This window comes from Narcine bancroftii, chromosome 4, assembly GCF_036971445.1.
Source record: "Narcine bancroftii isolate sNarBan1 chromosome 4, sNarBan1.hap1, whole genome shotgun sequence".
Lineage (NCBI taxonomy): Eukaryota > Metazoa > Chordata > Chondrichthyes > Torpediniformes > Narcinidae > Narcine > Narcine bancroftii.
This window is the reverse complement of record NC_091472.1, coordinates 318,545,344-318,563,662: the sequence shown is the minus strand read 5'-3', so window position 1 is coordinate 318,563,662 and position 18,319 is coordinate 318,545,344. Positions and strand designations below refer to the sequence as shown.

Here is an 18,319-nt window from a genome sequence, read left to right as displayed (position 1 = left end):
AACGAACCACAATGGTCCCAGCACCGATCCCTGAAGCCCCACCAGTCACAGGCCTCCCGTCTGAGAAGCTCCATCCACCACTACCCTCTGGCCTCTCCCGTCCACCCATCCTTAAACCCACTCCACCCCACTAGGGCAGGATCCCAGCCTCCATCCCGCGGGGACCTGGCCCGTTCGGCGGCCTCCCACCCGCTGCTGCATCCCTCCACGATCTCCCCACCTCCACCTGTCCCATTGCGCACGCGCCCCTCGACGGCCACGCTCGGCCGGCGCCGCTCTCTGCGCACGCGTCCCTCGACGGCCACGCTCGGCCGGCGCCGCTCTCTGCGCACGCGTCCCTCGACGGCCACGCTCGGCCGGCGCCCCTTTCTGCGCACGCGCGCCTCGGCCTTCCCTCTCTGCCGTTCCTGAGGAAAATGGTGAGCAGTGATGGCGGCGGCCGCGGGGAATCATCCGCCACCATCCGGCCCATCGGCGCCCATCTCCTGCTGCCCAGGGCCCCGAGAGTCGCTCCGTGCCCCCCACCAGCCCCGCAGCCGCTTTCCGAGCGCTTCTGTGGCCTCGCTCTGGGCCTGGGCACCCGGTCCGGCTCCGGTAGCTCGGCCTGGGCTGGAGGAGGCGGGATGAAGCCAGAGTGGGGTTAGGGTTGAGGCCAGGTCCGGATGCGGGGAATGAGGCCGTTCCGGCTCCGGGAGTTGGGGCCGGAGCGGGTCCGGGTCCGGGAGTTGGGGCCGGAGCGGGTCCGGGTCCGGGTCCGGGAGTTGGGGCCGGAGCGGGTCCGGGTCCGGGAGTTGGGTCCGGGTCGGGAGTTGGGGCCGGAGCGGGTCCGGGTCCGGGAGTTGGGGCCGGAGCGGGTCCGGGTCCGGGAGTTGGGGCCGGAGCGGGTCCGGGTGTTGGGGCCGGAGCGGGTCCGGGTCCGGGAGTTGGGGCCGGAGCGGGTCCGGGTCCGGGAGTTGGGGCCGGAGCGGGTCCGGGTCCGGGAGTTGGGGCCGGTCTGGGTCCGGGAGTTGGGGCCGGAGTGGGTCCGGGAGTTGGGGCCGGAGCGGGTCCGGGTCGGGAGTTGGGGCCGGAGCGGGTCCGGGTCGGGAGTTGGGGCCGGAGCGGGTCCGGGTCCGGGAGTTGGGGCCGGAGCGGGTCCGGGAGTTGGGGCCGGAGCGGGTCCGGGTCCGGGAGTTGGGGCCGGAGCGGGTCCGGGTCCGGGAGTTGGGGCCGGAGCGGGTCCGGGTCCGGGAGTTGGGGCCGGAGCGGGTCCGGGTCCGGGAGTTGGGGCCGGGTCGGGAGTTGGGGCCGGAGCGGGTCCGGGTCCGGGAGTTGGGGCCGGAGCGGGTCCGGGTCCGGGAGTTGGGGCTGGAGCGGGTCCGGGTCCGGGAGTTGGGGCCGGAGCGGGTCCGGGTCCGGGAGTTGGGGCCGGAGCGGGTCCGGGTCCGGGAGTTGGGGCCGGAGCGGGTCCGGGAGTTGGGGCCGGAGCGGGTCCGGGTCCGGGAGTTGGGGCCGGAGCGGGTCCGGGTCCGGGAGTTGGGGCCGGAGCGGGTCCGGGTCCGGGAGTTGGGGCCGGAGCGGGTCCGGGTCCGGGAGTTGGGGCCGGTCCGGGTCCGGGAGTTGGGGCCGGTCCGGGTCCGGGAGTTGGGGCCGGAGCGGGTCCGGGTCGGGAGTTGGGGCCGGAGCGGGTCCGGGTCGGGAGTTGGGGCCGGAGCGGGTCCGGGTCGGGAGTTGGGGCCGGAGCGGGTCTGGGTCCGGGAGTTGGGGCCGGAGCGGGTCCGGGTCCGGGAGTTGGGGCCGGAGCGGGTCCGGGTCCGGGGATTGAGGCCGGTCCGGGTCCGGGAGTTGGGGCCGGAGCGGGTCCGGGTCCAGGAGTTGGGGCCGGAGCGGGTCCGGGTCCGGGTCCGGGAGTTGGGGGGTGGAGCAGGGAACATATCAGGGCCACATGAGATGCAGGAACCTGGAGCAGAATCCACTACTGGAAGAGTTGGGAAGCATCAGGGGTGAACATTCCAATCCGGAATCCTCCCTGGAGTCTGTGGGAGGTTTGGGGGCTTCTGGGGACGGTGGGGGGGGGGGGGGTAATGGTGGGCTGGAGGCTCGGGGAAAGGGTGTCTCAGGCTGCGGGATGGACAGACAGAGGTGACTGGGGCTCTGCAACCTCAGGCCAGTGGATGATGTTGCTTTCAGTGGATGCGGCCTCACCTGCAGAGTCCTGCCCGTTATTGGTGCCAACGTGTGGCCGCTTTCTTTACCCCAGGGGTGGGATGCGGGCAAAATGAAAGAGAGGGGAGGGGACGGGAGCCGGATGGGCTGTTGATTTTACTGCTGAATTTCTGTGCCAGGCAAAGCGGACAAAGAAGGTGGGGATTGTGGGCAAGTACGGCACTCGCTATGGAGCATCACTCCGCAAAATGGTGAAAAAAATCGAGATCAGTCAACATGCCAAGTACACCTGCTCCTTCTGTGGAAAGGTGAGCGACCCTCATCTCACCATTAACACTGCATTATCATAGAAGGAGAAACTCACCAGCTCTCAATGTTTTGGGACATTCAGGGGGACACCTGAATAAATGGTGGGGTGAGGGTGGAGCACAGAGCAGCAGGGAGTTCATGGATCGAAGGGGGAAGGGAAGAAGCTGAGTGATAGGTAAAGATGATGAGTTTGACATCTATGGAATTCTCTCCCCAGGGAAGAGGTTGAGGCTACTTCATTAAACATATTTAAGGTTCAGTTCAATGTATTTTTACATAACAAAGGAATGAAGGGATATGGGGAAAAGGCAGGTGGGTGGAGTTGAGACAATGATCAGATCAGCCACGATCTTATTGAATGACGAGCAGGCTCAACGGGCCAGATGGCCAACTCCTGCTCCTATTATGTTATGTTCTTAATAGAGGTCTACAAAATTACGAGAGTCAGAGATAGGGTGGACAGCCAGAGCCTGTTTCCCAGGGCAGGATCACCAAACACCAGAGGACCTGTGTACAAAGTGAAGGGAGGGAAGTTTAGGGGAGACGTCAGGGGTAAGTCTTACACAGAGAGATGTGGAGGCCTGAAATGCCTTGCCGGGGTGGTGGCGGAGGCTGGAACATTAGGGGCATTTAAGAGACTCTTAAATAGGAACATGGATGGAAGAAAAATAGAGGGTTTAGTATTTTTTTCAAGGAAAAGACAAAGTCAGTACAACATTGAGGGCCTGTACTGTGCTGTAGTGTTGTATGTTTCCAATTGAAGGCCAGGGTTTTGGACTTGTCTCCTTTCCAACAGACGTGCATTTATTGACTTGTGTCACATGTTGGGGGGGGGGGGGGGGGGGAATGTTCTGCCCCTGGTTTCTGTAGAACAGGTGCTGGGGCTGTTAATGAGGCTCATGTTGTGTGAGTGGTGTCAATAATTCTCACTGGAAGTGCCTCCTCTCTCTGACAGACCAAGATGAAGAGAAAAGCTGTTGGCATCTGGCATTGTGGATCTTGCATGAAGACTGTGGCTGGAGGAGCATGGACATACAAGTGAGCAACTGTTGCGTGGGTGGTCTGCAGCAGATGTGCGAGTGGGCTATGGGAAACAGCGGATGTATGGGTTGGCTACAGGAAGCAGCTGGTGTGCGGGTGGGCTACAGGAAGCGGCTGCTGGGCCGCAGGAAGCGGCTGCTGGGCCGCAGGAAGCGGCTGCTGGGCCGCAGGAAGCGGCTGCTGGGCCGCAGGAAGCGGCTGCTGGGCCGCAGGAAGCGGCTGCTGGGCCGCAGGAAGCGGCTGCTGGGCCGCAGGAAGCGGCTGCTGGGCCGCAGGAAGCGGCTGCTGGGCCGCAGGAAGCGGCTGCTGGGCCGCAGGAAGCGGCTGCTGGGCCGCAGGAAGCGGCTGCTGGGCCGCAGGAAGCGGCTGCTGGGCCGCAGGAAGCGGCTGCTGGGCCGCAGGAAGCGGCTGCTGGGCCGCAGGAAGCGGCTGCTGGGCCGCAGGAAGCGGCTGCTGGGCCGCAGGAAGCGGCTGCTGGGCCGCAGGAAGCGGCTGCTGGGCCGCAGGAAGCGGCTGCTGGGCCGCAGGAAGCGGCTGCTGGGCCGCAGGAAGCGGCTGCTGGGCCGCAGGAAGCGGCTGCTGGGCCGCAGGAAGCGGCTGCTGGGCCGCAGGAAGCGGCTGCTGGGCCGCAGGAAGCGGCTGCTGGGCCGCAGGAAGCGGCTGCTGGGCCGCAGGAAGCGGCTGCTGGGCCGCAGGAAGCGGCTGCTGGGCCGCAGGAAGCGGCTGCTGGGCCGCAGGAAGCGGCTGCTGGGCCGCAGGAAGCGGCTGCTGGGCCGCAGGAAGCGGCTGCTGGGCCGCAGGAAGCGGCTGCTGGGCCGCAGGAAGCGGCTGCTGGGCCGCAGGAAGCGGCTGCTGGGCCGCAGGAAGCGGCTGCTGGGCCGCAGGAAGCGGCTGCTGGGCCGCAGGAAGCGGCTGCTGGGCCGCAGGAAGCGGCTGCTGGGCCGCAGGAAGCGGCTGCTGGGCCGCAGGAAGCGGCTGCTGGGCCGCAGGAAGCGGCTGCTGGGCCGCAGGAAGCGGCTGCTGGGCCGCAGGAAGCGGCTGCTGGGCCGCAGGAAGCGGCTGCTGGGCCGCAGGAAGCGGCTGCTGGGCCGCAGGAAGCGGCTGCTGGGCCGCAGGAAGCGGCTGCTGGGCCGCAGGAAGCGGCTGCTGGGCCGCAGGAAGCGGCTGCTGGGCCGCAGGAAGCGGCTGCTGGGCCGCAGGAAGCGGCTGCTGGGCCGCAGGAAGCGGCTGCTGGGCCGCAGGAAGCGGCTGCTGGGCCGCAGGAAGCGGCTGCTGGGCCGCAGGAAGCGGCTGCTGGGCCGCAGGAAGCGGCTGCTGGGCCGCAGGAAGCGGCTGCTGGGCCGCAGGAAGCGGCTGCTGGGCCGCAGGAAGCGGCTGCTGGGCCGCAGGAAGCGGCTGCTGGGCCGCAGGAAGCGGCTGCTGGGCCGCAGGAAGCGGCTGCTGGGCCGCAGGAAGCGGCTGCTGGGCCGCAGGAAGCGGCTGCTGGGCCGCAGGAAGCGGCTGCTGTGTGGGAAAGATTAAACAGGTTAGGATTTTATTCCTTGGAGTGTAAAAGAATGGGAGATTTGATAGAGGCTTACAAAATTGTGATGGCTCTTAGATTAGGAGAGATAAATACAAGAGGACGTGGCTTTAGGGTGAAAGGGGAAAGGTTTGGGGGGGGGGGGGATCCACTCAAGAGAGTGGTGGGAATGTGGAACGAGCTGCCATCTGATGTAAATGCGAGCTCACTTTTATGTTTTAAGAATAATTGGATAGATACATGGATGGGAGAGGTCTGGAGGATCGTGCAGGTCAGTGGGACTAGCAGAAAGAAATATGTTTCAGCACAGACTAGAAGGGCCAAATGGCCTGCTTTCTGTGGTGTAGTTTTCTATGGTCTGTGTGGGTGGGAAAGGGCTGATGGGTGGGCTACGGGAAACCTGTGCAGGGATGAAAGGGGAACTGCACAGTAAGGAAAAACAAATGCCTACTCCCCATCTCCTAATCTACAGGATTAGAAAATTCTTTAAATCGAATGTGTTGCATATTCTGAGGACACCATCCATCAAATTGAGAATCTAATCCAGACTGCACTCTGCTGTTGAAGTCTGGGGTGTTTTTGGTAGGGTGACAGATATTAGCATTAAGAAGTCAGTGAGTTAGAGCTCACTGTAATTCCCTCTCAGACTCCAAGTTACCCCTCAAGTTCCTCTTAAATCTCTCGTCCATCAGAGTTACCAATTTCCCCTATTCTGGGTAAAAGACTCTGTGCCCCCCCCGATCTATTCCTTTGATTATCTTGTCCCCCTCTGTGAGATTCCCCCCTCATCCCCTGCCCCCCAAGGAATAAAGCCCCAACCAGCTCCACCTCTCCCTGTAGCTCAGGCACCTGACTCCTGGCAACTTGTTTGTAAATCTTCACATCCACATTTTTCCCTGTATATAGATGCATTTGCTTTATACACTCTTCAATGTCTGCCACACCACTAATTTTGGTGTCATCTGCCAATTTATTAATCATGATCTATGGTAAAGGTTCTCGACGTACTGAAACGCCCATCACGCCTGGGCACTCTCTTCTCCCTCCCATCATGGAGAATGGTTCAAGAGTGAAAGCTTAAAGGACTTTCTTCACTGCAGCCATGAGATTAGATTATAAGACCACAAGATCTAGGAGCCATTCGGCCGATCAAGTCTGCTCCACCATTCCTTCACAGGCACTATCCCACTCAGCCCCACTCCCCTTCTTTTCCACAAACCCTTTGATACCCTGATGATTCAAATACCTATCAATCTCTGTCTTAAATACACCCAAAGACCTGGCCTCCACAGCCCCCCATGGCAGCAAGTTCCAAAGGTTCAGCACTCTAGCTAAAGGAATTTCTCCGCATTTCTGTTTTAGGTGGACAGCCTTCAATCCTGAGGATGTGCCCTCCTATCCTCGACTCCCCTACCACAGGAAACAATTTTGCTACATTTACTCTGTCCAGGCCTTTCAACATCCAAAGTGCTACTGTGAGGACCCTCTCATTCTGAACTCCAAGGAGTACAGTCAAAGAGTGGTCAAATGTTCCTGATATGCAAATTCCCTTCATTCCTTGAATCACTCTTGTAAATCTGAACCCTCTGTGTCTTGAACAAGGAGCTCAGAATGGTACCCTGTACTCCAAGTGAGGCCTCACCAGTGTCTCTTCAAGCCTCCACATCACATCTCTGCCCCTATTCCTCTACTTATGAACACCAACATTGCATTTGCCTTCTTCACCCAACCTGGAGGTTAACCTTTCTGGTATCCTTTGCGAGGACTCCCAAGTCCCTTTGCACCTCCCAGTTTTGAATTTTCTCCCCATCCAAATAATAGCCTTCCCTTTTACGCCTCCCAAAGTGAATGATCACACACTTTCCAATGCTGTGTTTCATTTTCCACTTCTTTGTCCATTCTCCTCATCTAAGTGTGCAACCTCTCCATTTCCTCATCACTACCTTCTCCCCCCTCCCAACCCCCAACTAGCTTTATATCATCTGCAAACTTGGCCACAGAGCCATTCAAATCAAATTTTCAATGAGATTCCTCCTCTTTTCCCTAAATTCCAACGAATCTAGGCCAAAAGCTCCTTGTGTGTTACCACTGTAGTGAGTGGTGAAGCAACAAAGAACATGAGCTGACCAGTTTAATGGTGTTCGTAAAGTCGTTTAAATATCTGAGTTTCGAGTGCTCCCTGCGTCATGTGACTCCCAGAAATGTCCGGGCTCCCAGAAGCCTTGGCGTCATTAGTTCCCGGGAACTCCAGGGTCCGCAAAGACCGGTGACTCCAAAGTTCCAGTGAGGTAAGTAGTGGCGAGGTCCGCCACAACCCTTTCATTATCCAACCAGAATAGGATGGCGTTAAACCTACTCTCTGTTTCCTGCCAATCAGCCAATGCTCTACCCATGCTTGTATCCTTCTAATTCTGTTATAAGTCCCATGTGTAGCACTGTCAAATATGCAACATCCACTGCATCTCCTTTGTCTAGCCTGCTTGTGGTTTCCTCAAATAATTACAGTAGGTTTGTCAGACAAGGTTTTCCCTTGAGAAACCATGCTGACTTTGGCCCATCTTGTTATGTACCCCACGGTATTCTGAAACCTCATCCTTGACCATTGACTCGAACTACTTCCCATCCACCAATGTTGGACTAACAGGTCCATAACTTCCTTTCTGCTGCCTCACCCCGTTAAAGAGATTAACCGTTGCAATTTTCCCGTCCTCCAGAATCTTTCAGAAGCCAAGGGTACATTCCATCTGGTCTGGGAGACTTATCTACCCTTCGACCTTTCCGCTTCCTAAGCACGTTGTTGATGAAGGATGTTGTCTACCATGTTTTTACCCCTATAACGCACACAATTACTAGTGGGCGTGGGAATATAATCGTAGCATTGAAAGAACAGGCACAATTTATATCAGGTGTGGGAAATTTTGATCTTGGTAATATCTCTTTGCACTGAATGCATTCTGGTTAGGGCACTGCACCTTATCAATGGGCCCTTTTATGCCAGGCCTCTGCCTGGAGACCAGCTATAAGCGCAGAGGGAAAAATATAAACTTACTTTTCATGGAGCAGCTCTAAAAGGCTGCTCTTGTGTTGCATTCATGTTGAGTGGTGCCTTGTGGCACCCTCCACAGCTGTTGGAGGTGGGGAAGCAGGTGCCGTGGCTCTGCTCTGTGTTTCCCAGAATGTTTCCAGTTGCATGAGGGATTATGGATAGGGAAGGCGGCCATTGCTCTGCTACGTTTTTAACCTCTGAGAAGCAGGCCAGAATGGCCCGGTGAGGTGCCAGAGTGGCCAGCGAGGCTGTCACAGCCTGCACCAGCTGCCCCAGACGCTCCCCACCCTGACAGATCCCACCGGCTGCTTCTGCCCTGACAGCTCTCGCCCTGACAGGTCCTACCAGCTGTCCAAGCCTGAGGGGGTCATGGAGGGAGAGGGAAGATGGGTCACTGGCTGACAGCGTCATCACAATGTCACCAGCCAGCCGCTTGCAGCAGCATTACATTTATGTGAGGCGGCCAAGCGCAGCCCTCCACTGATGATCCTTCCCCTAGGGAGATTGTAGTCACTGCCTTCATAAGGCACTTTCAGATGGCCAATTGCCCCGCATGTAAAGCCGCATGTTTAGGCAATATGCGGCTGTTTTGAGGCACTCTTGAGGCGAGCTATGTAACCCTTCTCCGAGAGGGATAATCAGCTCAGCGGCTCCCCCAGCCACCTGAATGCAGCTGGCAGAAAGCGGATGTTAAAGGGTCAGGCTGCTGATCACAGCTGACACGGGGCAGGAGCCGGAGTGGGCTCGGAGCCACATCCTGTGCAACCGTGTCCTTCAGGTGGCCAGCGTTTGCGCTTTAAACGCTGCCACCTGAACGGCAATTTAAAGGGCCGCTTCTGTTTCTTCAGGCGCATTCTTAGCGTAGAATGCACCTGAAAAAGCCTATAGAGGGAAGTCTCCCGACACAAGGCTGGAGAATCTCCACCTTTACAGTCAGGCTTTTTCATTGCATGAAAAGGCCTAATGTTAATTGTACAGACCAATCCCTGAGGGAGGAAATTAACACATCAAGTCCCTCAGAAAATCCTGCTTAACTCTGAAATCTGTCTTAAATTTAATTGATTGCTCTCTAAAGCTTGTTGTGCTGCAGCAGGATATTATCTCTATAATGAGCGATTGACGCCTCTGGGGTGTTGATTAGGGGTCAATCGCAGGAGATTAACTGTGGCAGATCCTGGTTTGTGTGTCTCATGTCCCATTTAAATGCAATTTATTATGCATGTGTGTCATATGAGTGAAAATACAATACTTTAGTAAGGCCTTTGACAAGGTCCCACATGGGAGGTTATTAAGGGAGGTTCAGACACTCAGTATTCATGGTGACAGGGTCAACTGAATTCAACGTTGGCCGTATGGGAGAAGCCAGAATGTGGTAGTGGATGATGCTTCTCAGACTGGAGCCTGTGATTAGTGGTGCCTCAAAGATCGGTGCTGGGACCATTGTTGTTTGTTGTCTGGATGATAATGTGGAAAATTGGATCAGCAAGTTTGCAGATGACACTAGGATTGGAGGCGTTGTGGACAGTGAGGAGTTTTCAAAAGTTGCAGAGGGATCTGGACCAACTGGAAAAATGGGATGAAAAAAAGGCAGATGGAATTTAATCAAACTCAGACAAGTGTGAGGTGTTGCATTTTGGAAGGACCAACTAAGAATGGTAAATGGTCGGGCACTGAGGAGGGCAGTAGATCTGGAAATACAGAGACATAATTCCCTGAAAGTGGTGTCACAGGTAGGCAGGGTTATAAAGAGCTTTTGGCCTCTTGGCCTTCATAAATCAAAGTATTAAGTCCAGGAGTTGGGATGTTATGGTGAAGTTGTACAAGACATTGGTGAGGCCAAATTTGGACTTTTTGTGTGCAAATTTGGTCACTGAACTACAGGAAAGATCTCAAAAAGATAGAAAAAGCGCAGAGAAGATTTACTTGGACGTTGCCTGGACTTCAGGAACTAAGTTATAGGAACTGGAGTAGAGAAGAATGAGGGGAGATTTGATCCCAGTATTTAAAATTATGAGGGGGAGAGACAAAGTTAATGTAGACAGGCTTTTTCCACTGGGGGTAGGTGAGAAACAAACCCGAGGACATGGGTTAAGGGTGAGAGGGGAAAAGTTTGGAGGGAACGTGAGGGGGAACTTATTCACACAGAGAGTGGTGGGAGTGTGAAACGAGCTGCCAGCTGAAGTGAATGAAGGCTGAGTTTAAATTTTTAAGAAGAATCTGAACAGGTGCATGGATGGGAGGGTATGGAGGGATATGCTCAGAGTGCAGGTCAGTGGGATTAGGCAGAAAAATGGTTCCACACAGTCTAGAAAGGCCAATGGGCCTGTTTCTGTGTTGTGTTCTATGATTCACCTTCTTTCGTGATCGTGACAGCACTCACCTCTCTTCTGACATTCTCCTGCTTGAGAATGTTGTGGATTTGATCTGAGATTTTCCTGACCCTGGCACCTGGGAAGTAACATGCCATCTGGAAATGTTGATCTTATTCACAGAACCTCCTGTCTGTTCCCCTAACTCTTGAATCCCCAATCGTGGTAGCTCTCCTCTTCTCCCCCTTTTCTTGTGAGACAAAGGGCCAGATTCTGTCAGAGATGTGACCACAATGACTTGTCAGTGGTAGATCTTTCCCCCCCCCCCCCCCCCCCCCAAACACTATCCAAAACAGTATCACATGCTTTAGTCCCACTTGCCCACATCAGTCCCATTGTCTCCCTTCCATGGAGTCATCTACGTTTTCCTTAAAGGAAGCTAGCATCCCTGCCTCCACCACTCTGGCAGCGCATTCCATGTGCCCACCACCCTCTGAGTGAAGATTTTTCTCCTCATGTTCCTTTCTAAATCCCACCCCCTCACCTTCTATTTATACCCCCTCGTCGTAGATTCTCCTACCCTTGGAAACAGACTGTCACTATTCACCTTAGATAAGGTGCTCCTCATTTTTATAAATCTCAGTAGGAACCCTTCTAAGCCTCCTACATTCTAAAGGAAAACAAGTCTAATTTTTCCACTCTCTCACAGTAACTTCCCTAATCTTGGCAACCACTTTGTAAACCTTAAACCTTTCCCAACTTTAAGCTATCCTTCCTCTAGCTGGGCAACCAGAACAACACAATATTCCCAGTGAGACCTCACCCACATCTTGTATAACTTCAGCCAGACGTCCCAATACTTGTCTTCACTGCTCCAATTGATGCGGGTAAGATGTACCTGCACCCCAGGACCCTCTACTCCATAACACATTTAGGGCACTACCCGTTAACTGAGTAAGCCCTGCCCTGGTTCACTTCGCAGCCCATGTGGCAGATGTGCCTCTCTTCAAGAAGGACTACAGGGAAAAGCCTGAGAACAGCAGGCCAATGAGCCCCACGAATAGTTGATGAGTTTACCAGAGTATTCAGAAGGGAGATATACATGCACTTGGATGGACAAGGGCTGATTAGGATTAGTCAGCATTGTTTTTAAGGGGAGGGGGGTCACATCTCGTAAATCAAATTGTTTTTTGAAGATGTAACTGAGAAGGTTGGTGAGGGAGAGCTGTAGCTGCATATGGGTTTCTGCGAGGCATTTGATAAGGTTTTGCACAGTAGTTCACTCTGGAAGGATCCAAGATGAGAGCAGAATGGAAAGAAAATTGGCTTCATGGTAGAAAGCAGAGGGTGATGGTGGAAGGTTGTTTCTTGGGCTGGAGAAACATGCGTGGCCTAATCGGCAAGTTTATAGATGAGACTGGTGTCTGGTATTGTAGAAAGTGAAGGTGGTTGCCAAAGATTACAGCAGGATCTTGGGGCAGGTAATGTTGCTAGGACTTGAAGAGCTGAGTTCTAGGGAAAGGTTGAATAGATAAGGATTTTATTTCCTGGTTTGTCCTTCAAAGTACATTCCATCTGACATTTTACAGCTCATTTTCCATCTGGTCCAGATCCCTCTGCAACCTTTGAAAACCTTCCTCACTGTCCACAATGTCTCCAATCTTAGTGTCATCTGCAAACTTGCTGATCCAGTTTACCACATTATCATCCAGATCATTGATATAGAGAACAAACGACAATGGACCCAGCACCGATCCCTGAGGCACCACTCGTCACGGGCCTCCAGTCTGAGAAGCATCGTCCACCACCACTCTCTGGTTAGGGAGAGTGAGGCCATCATAGGCAGATGGTCACACCAAGGCCACGGGAGGAGGGGCAGTGGGTTACCATTAGGAGGAGGAAAGGGGGGGGTCAGGTTCAAGAGAAAGCACCTGAGTCTGTAATCCTCAGCAATCAGTACTCCTTGAGTACTGAGGGGGGGATAGACAAAGGAAGGCAAAGGTGTTGAGTCAGCCACTGTAGCCCAGAAAGGTAAGAATAGGAGGAAAAGGGCTATAGTTATAGGGGATTCGATGGTCAGGGGGACTGACAGAGGTTTTTATGGTCACGATAAAGAAAACTGGATGGTGGTTTGCCTCCCTGGTACAAGGATCCAGGATGTAACTATGTGTGTCCAGAACATCCTAAAAGGGGGTGGGGTAAAGAGCCTGAGGTCGTGGTATATGTTGGTACCAATGACGATGGAAGGAAGGAGGAAGTGGTCCTGCAGAATGAATATAGGGAGTTGGGTAGGGAGCTTAGAAGGAAGACTACTAAGGGCGTAATCTCTGGATTGCTTCCTGTGCCACGTGACAGTGAAGGCAGGAATAGAATCAGGTGGAGGTTAAATACATGGCTAAAGGGGTGGAGTAAGGGACAAGGTTTCAAGTTCTTGGACCACTGGGACATTTTTTCGGGCAGATGGGACCTATACCGTAATGATGGATTGCATCTGAATCCCAGAGGGACCAATCTCCTGGCGGGGGCATTTTCTAGGGCTGCCAGGGGAGCTTTAAACTAGTGTGGTTGGGGACAGGGTTCAGGTAAGGGAGGACAGCAGGGTGAGGGTTTGCAGGCACAGGAAAAAGGCTTATTCACATAATTTGGGGGTGGAACGGCAGGAAATAATGAATAGATGCTATGATAACAATGGTAAGAGAGGGTGATAGACAGAAGGTAGGATGTGGGAGATCCCTGAGCTGTATTTATTTCAATGCAAGGAGTGTTGAATGAGCTTAAGGTGTGGATTGACATGTGGCATTATGATGTTGTGGCCATTAGTGAGACGTAGTTGAAAGAGGGTTGTGACTGGCCTTTAAATATTCCAAGATCTCACTGCTTTAGATGTGAGAGAATTGGTGGAGTAAGAGGGGAAGGTGTGGCATTACTTGTCAGGGAAGATATTACAGCAGTCCTGAGGCAAGATAGACTGGAGGGCTCGTCGAGGGAGGCAGTGTGGGTAGAGCTGAACAATAAGAAGGGTGAGGTTACTATTATGGGGGTATATTATAGGCCGCCAAATGGGGAAAGGGAACTAGAAGAGCAAATGGGCCAGGAAATAGGTGAGATGTGCAGTAGAAATAGAGTGGTGTTGGTTGGGGATTTCAATTTTCCAAACATAGATTGGGAAACGCAGTCAGTAAAAGAGCAGGATGCCTTAGTATTTATGCGTTGTGTTCAGGATTGCTTTTTGCAGCATTATGTTGAGACGCCAACGAGAGGGGGAGCAGTGTTCGATCTGTTATTTGGGAATGAAATGGGGCAGGTGACGGAGGTGAGCGTTGGAGAGAACTTCAGATTCAGTGATCATGGGTCCATGAGCTTTAGCTTAATTATGGAAATGGATAGGTCGAGTCTGAGGTTGAAGGCCTTTGTGTGGGGGAAGGCCAGATTTGTAGAAATAAGAAGGGATTTGCAGTGGATTGTGTGGGCTGATCTTTTTGCTGGAAAGGATGTAGAGGTAAATTGGAGGGCATTTAGGGGTGAGATTTTGAGAGTACAGGATCTTTATGTTCCAGTCCGGGTGAAAGGTTGCAGTGGTTTTCTAGGAAAATTCGGAAGTTGGTTCGGAATAAGAGGGAGGCCTATGTTAAATATAAAAAACAAGGGATTGAGGAGATGTATGGTGGTTACTTAGATTGCAGAAAGAACCTTGAGAGGGAAATTAGAAAGGCAAAAAGAAGGTATGAGGTGTCCCTAACTAATAAGTGAATCCTAAGGGTTTTTACAGATACGTGAACAGTAAAAGGAGGGTGAAGGATAGAGTAGGGCCACTGGATGATGGGACCGGTGGACTATGTGGGGAGCCGTATGAGATGGGGGAGATATTGAACGATTTTTTTTCTCATCTATTCACAAGGGAAAGGGACATTGGACTATGTGAAATTAGTGAGGCAAGTGGCTTAGTTATGGAAAGGATAGGGATTAGTAAAGAGAGGGTTTTGGAGCTTCCAGGGTCAATAAAGGTGGAGAAGTCGCCTGGTCCTGATGGGATTTTTCCCAGGCTCTGACAGTGATTTTTCAATGATCACTGGAGGAGGGGGTGGTGCCACAGGATTGGAGGGTTACAAATGTAGTTCCGTTATTTAAAAAAGGCACAAGGTGCAGGCCAAGTAATTATCAGCCAGTAAGTTTGACTTTGGTGGTGAGGAAAGTTATGGAGGGTATTCTTAGAGATAGTATGTACAAATATCTGGATAGACAGGGATTGATCAGGGGCACCCAGCATGGGTTTATGAAGGGAAAGTCGTGTTTGACGAACCTTGTTGAGTTTTTTTGAGGAGGTGGCAAAAAAGGTGGATGAAGGTAGGGCGGTGGATGTGATCTATTTGGATTTTAGTGAGGCTTTTGATAAGGTTCAGCATGTAAGGTAAGGAAGGTTCAGTCACTAGGGATTAATAGAGAGATAGTGAGATGGGTTCAGAGGTGGATGGAAAATAGACAGCAGAGAGTCATGGTGGACAACTGTCTGTCAGGTTGGAAACCTGTGACAAGCGGGGTGCCTCAGGGATTGGTGCTGGGTCCCTTGTTGTTTATCATTTAAATGAATGATTTAGAGGAGGGGGTGGTTAACTGGGTAAGCAAATATGCAGATGATACAAAAATAGGGGGAATGGTGGATAGTGAGGTAGATTTTCTTGGATTACAGAAGGATTTGGTTTGTTTGGAAGAGTGGGCTGAAAGATGGCAGATGGAATTTAATGTAGACCAGTGCAAGGTGCTGCATTTCAGAAAAAATAACCAGAATAGGGCTTATACAGTTAAGGGGAGGGCATTGAGGCACGTAGAGGAGCAGAGGGACCTGGGGGTTATGGTTACAGAGTTCACTGAAGGTGGATTCCCATGTAGACAGGGTGGTTAAGAAGGCATATGGTATGTTAACCTTCATAAATCATAGTGTAGAGTATAGGAGCTGGGAGGTGATGCTGCGACTCTTTAAGGCATTGGTGAGGCCAGGTTTGGAGTATTGTGTTCAGTTCTGGTCTCCAAATTATAGAAAGGAAATAGATAAGGTGGAGAGGGTGTAGAGAAGATTTACATGGATGTGGCCTGGCTTACCACATCTAGAGTACAGAGAAAGATTAAGGAGACTGGGACTTTATTCATTGGAATGTAGATGGTTGAGAGGGTATTTGATAGAGGTATTTAAAATTATGAAGGGAATAGGTAGACTAGACGTGAGTAGACTCTCCCGAGGGCAGGGGAGGTTGGAACAAGAGGGCATGTTAAGGGTAAGGGGGCAAAACTTAGAAATGTTAGAGGATGCTTCTTCACTCAGAGAGTGGTGGCAGAATGGAATGATCTTCCAGAGGAGATAGTTGCGGCAGGGTCCTTTCTGTCATTTAAGAGAAGGTTGGATGTGTACATGGATATGAGGGGGTTGGAGAGTTTTGGGCGGAGAGTGGGAGGGGGGGCTAGTGGAGTTCAAGTGAACCGGTGTGGACTCATAGGGCCGATATGCCCTGTTTCCGCGCTGTAATCAGTTATATGTTCTTCTGCAAATCCATTGTCTGATCCAATTTACTACCTCATCCTGAAGACTGAGCGACAGAACCATTTTGACCAACCTCCCATGTGGGACCTCATCAAACCGACAGTATCCATGGCCTTTCCTTCATCAACACCTCCTAGTAACCTCCCTGAAAAGCTTAAGATTGTTTAAACATGACCTACCACACAAATCCATGTTGGCTCTCCAAATACATATCTATTTGCACTAATTGTTGCAGAGAGGAAGTTTTCCCTTCCTTCCAGCACTCGAGTGTTTCCATACAGCGCAGGGAGGTGTCTGGTTGGGAGAAATTTGGTTTCTCGTCCTCTAATTGTATTTATTTTTTTCTATCCCCAGCACCACCTCGGCTGTCACTGTGAAGTCTGCCATTCGCCGTCTCCGAGAGCTGAAGGATCAGTGAACACCAATCAGGAGACCAGACGTTCAATTATTTGTACACCAACCAAGTTATTAATAAAAAGTTGAATAAAGACAACCAAGCTTCTAATTCATGCATTTGCCATTAAGACACAAAAACTGGACAACGGCCGTCAGGATCAAGAGAATGGACCTTTGTGCCTGAGTAGTGCAGTCTGAAGAGATTGCAGCTGGATGTGACTGTTTACTTCGGAGGTTGACAAAAAGCAGATCACTGGGTTAGGTAATTCGTCGTCCATGGTCAAGAAACTGCTCACCAGTATCAAAACATTTGATAGAACTAGAATAAATGTGTGGGTTCAGGAAGGGCTCGTCAGGTTTAATCAACTTACTGGAGTTCTTTGGGGTGGTAGTGAGTCTAGTTGATAGGGGGGACCAGCTGGATGTGGTGTCCTTAATGTCTGCAAGGTGTTCATTAAAAGGTGCTGCTCAAAAGAAAGGATGCATAGAACATTACAGCGCAGTCCAGGCCCTTCGTCCCAAGCTGTTCCGACCAATACATAACTGCATGGAGTTGGGGGTAATATATTCGCCTGGACAGAGGATTGGTTAACCGACAGAGGATTGGTTAACCAACAGAGGCAGAGATGGGATAATTGGTTGTTTTTCTGGTTGGTGGTGATTAGTGGGATTCCACTGGATCCATAACTTAAAAAAACACAAATTGTGTGGAGGACGCCATCTGCAGAGGCAAACAATGGGTTAAGTGAGTGGGAAAGGTGGAGTGAGCAATTTGGCCCATCGACCATGCCCTGCTATTCCACCTTGACCTGATCTATTCTCAAACTCCCCTGCCTTCTCCCTATTATCTTTGATATCCTATTCAGATACCCATCAATCTTTGCCATAATGCACCTAATGACCTGGCCTTCACAGCCACCTGTGGCAACAAATTCCACAGATTACCAATCCTCTGACTGAAGAGAATCCTCCACATCTCTATTCTAAGAGGACACCTTTCAATCCTGAAGTTGAAGTTCAATCTGAGACTCCCACCGTGGGGAACATCCTTCTAACACTTTCTCTGCCCAGGCTTTCCAACATTCAAAATGTTTCTGTGAGGTGCCCCTCATTCTGCTGAACTGTCACCCAGAACTTTGCTCTGTGAGACTTCACCAGTGTCTTTATAAAGCCTTTCCACTTACAGATTTTGTATTTTACTTGCAAATAACTTTTATTTTTCTTCTACCAAAAGTGTATGACTACAGTTTCCAACATTGTATTTCATTTGTCACTTTGCCCTCTCCTAAGGAGTTTGCAGCCTCTCAGATACCTCCTCACTACCTGCCCCATCACCTATCTTTAGCCACTTTCAGGTGGAATAGCTGGGAGAATGCGGCTCCAGAACGAAGCGACATTCGGGTGGCGGCACTGTTATGGCACCAAAGGTCCGCAGCGGGGAGAGGTGTTGCAGAGCAAACGCCGGCTCCTGTTGACTGTGGCCATAGTCCCACCTGCTTTCAGGTGCCTAGGGGGAGCACTCGGAAGCGGAGAATACACCTTCCCGAGGAGGGTTGGGTAAGTACTCCTTGGTTCAGCGTTCTGCGCTTTCAGGTGGCCTCCCAATAGCCACATTCGGGAATTTTAGGCAGCTATACGTCGGCATATTTTGGTCACCTGAAAGCGGCTTTCGTATCTGCAAATTTAGTCACAAAGCCATTTATTCCACAATCCAAAGCATTAAATACAATGCAAACAGAAGTGTTGTGGAGTATTGGGTCGCCTAACTACAGGAAGGATGTAAGATTGAAAGAGTAGAGAATATTTACTTGGATGATGTCAGGTCTTCAGGAGTTGAGTTACAAAGCACTTTCAGGTGGCCACAGTACCCCGATTGTAAAGCCGTACGTTGTACTGTGTGGATGTCGGGTGGCCATCTGAAACAAGTACCTAGCCAGGAGGTCTACTTAACTAACCCTCAGTAGGTGTAATATCCTGCTCGGAGTATCCCCCATGGCAGCTGAAAGTAGCAGGGGGTG

At 52.2% G+C, this 18,319-nt stretch overlaps 1 protein-coding gene across 1 annotated transcript; it reads left to right on the top strand.

The window, feature by feature from the left end:
- Positions 1-334: 334 nt before the first annotated feature.
- Positions 335-16,398, top strand: rpl37a (ribosomal protein L37a). Its single transcript, XM_069936085.1, has 4 exons — positions 335-419; positions 2,325-2,453; positions 3,410-3,492; positions 16,260-16,398. Exons 1-4 carry the CDS (start codon positions 417-419, stop codon positions 16,321-16,323), a joined length of 279 nt encoding a protein of 92 aa, XP_069792186.1. The 5' UTR covers positions 335-416; the 3' UTR covers positions 16,324-16,398.
- The last annotated feature ends 1,921 nt before the right edge of the window (positions 16,399-18,319 follow it).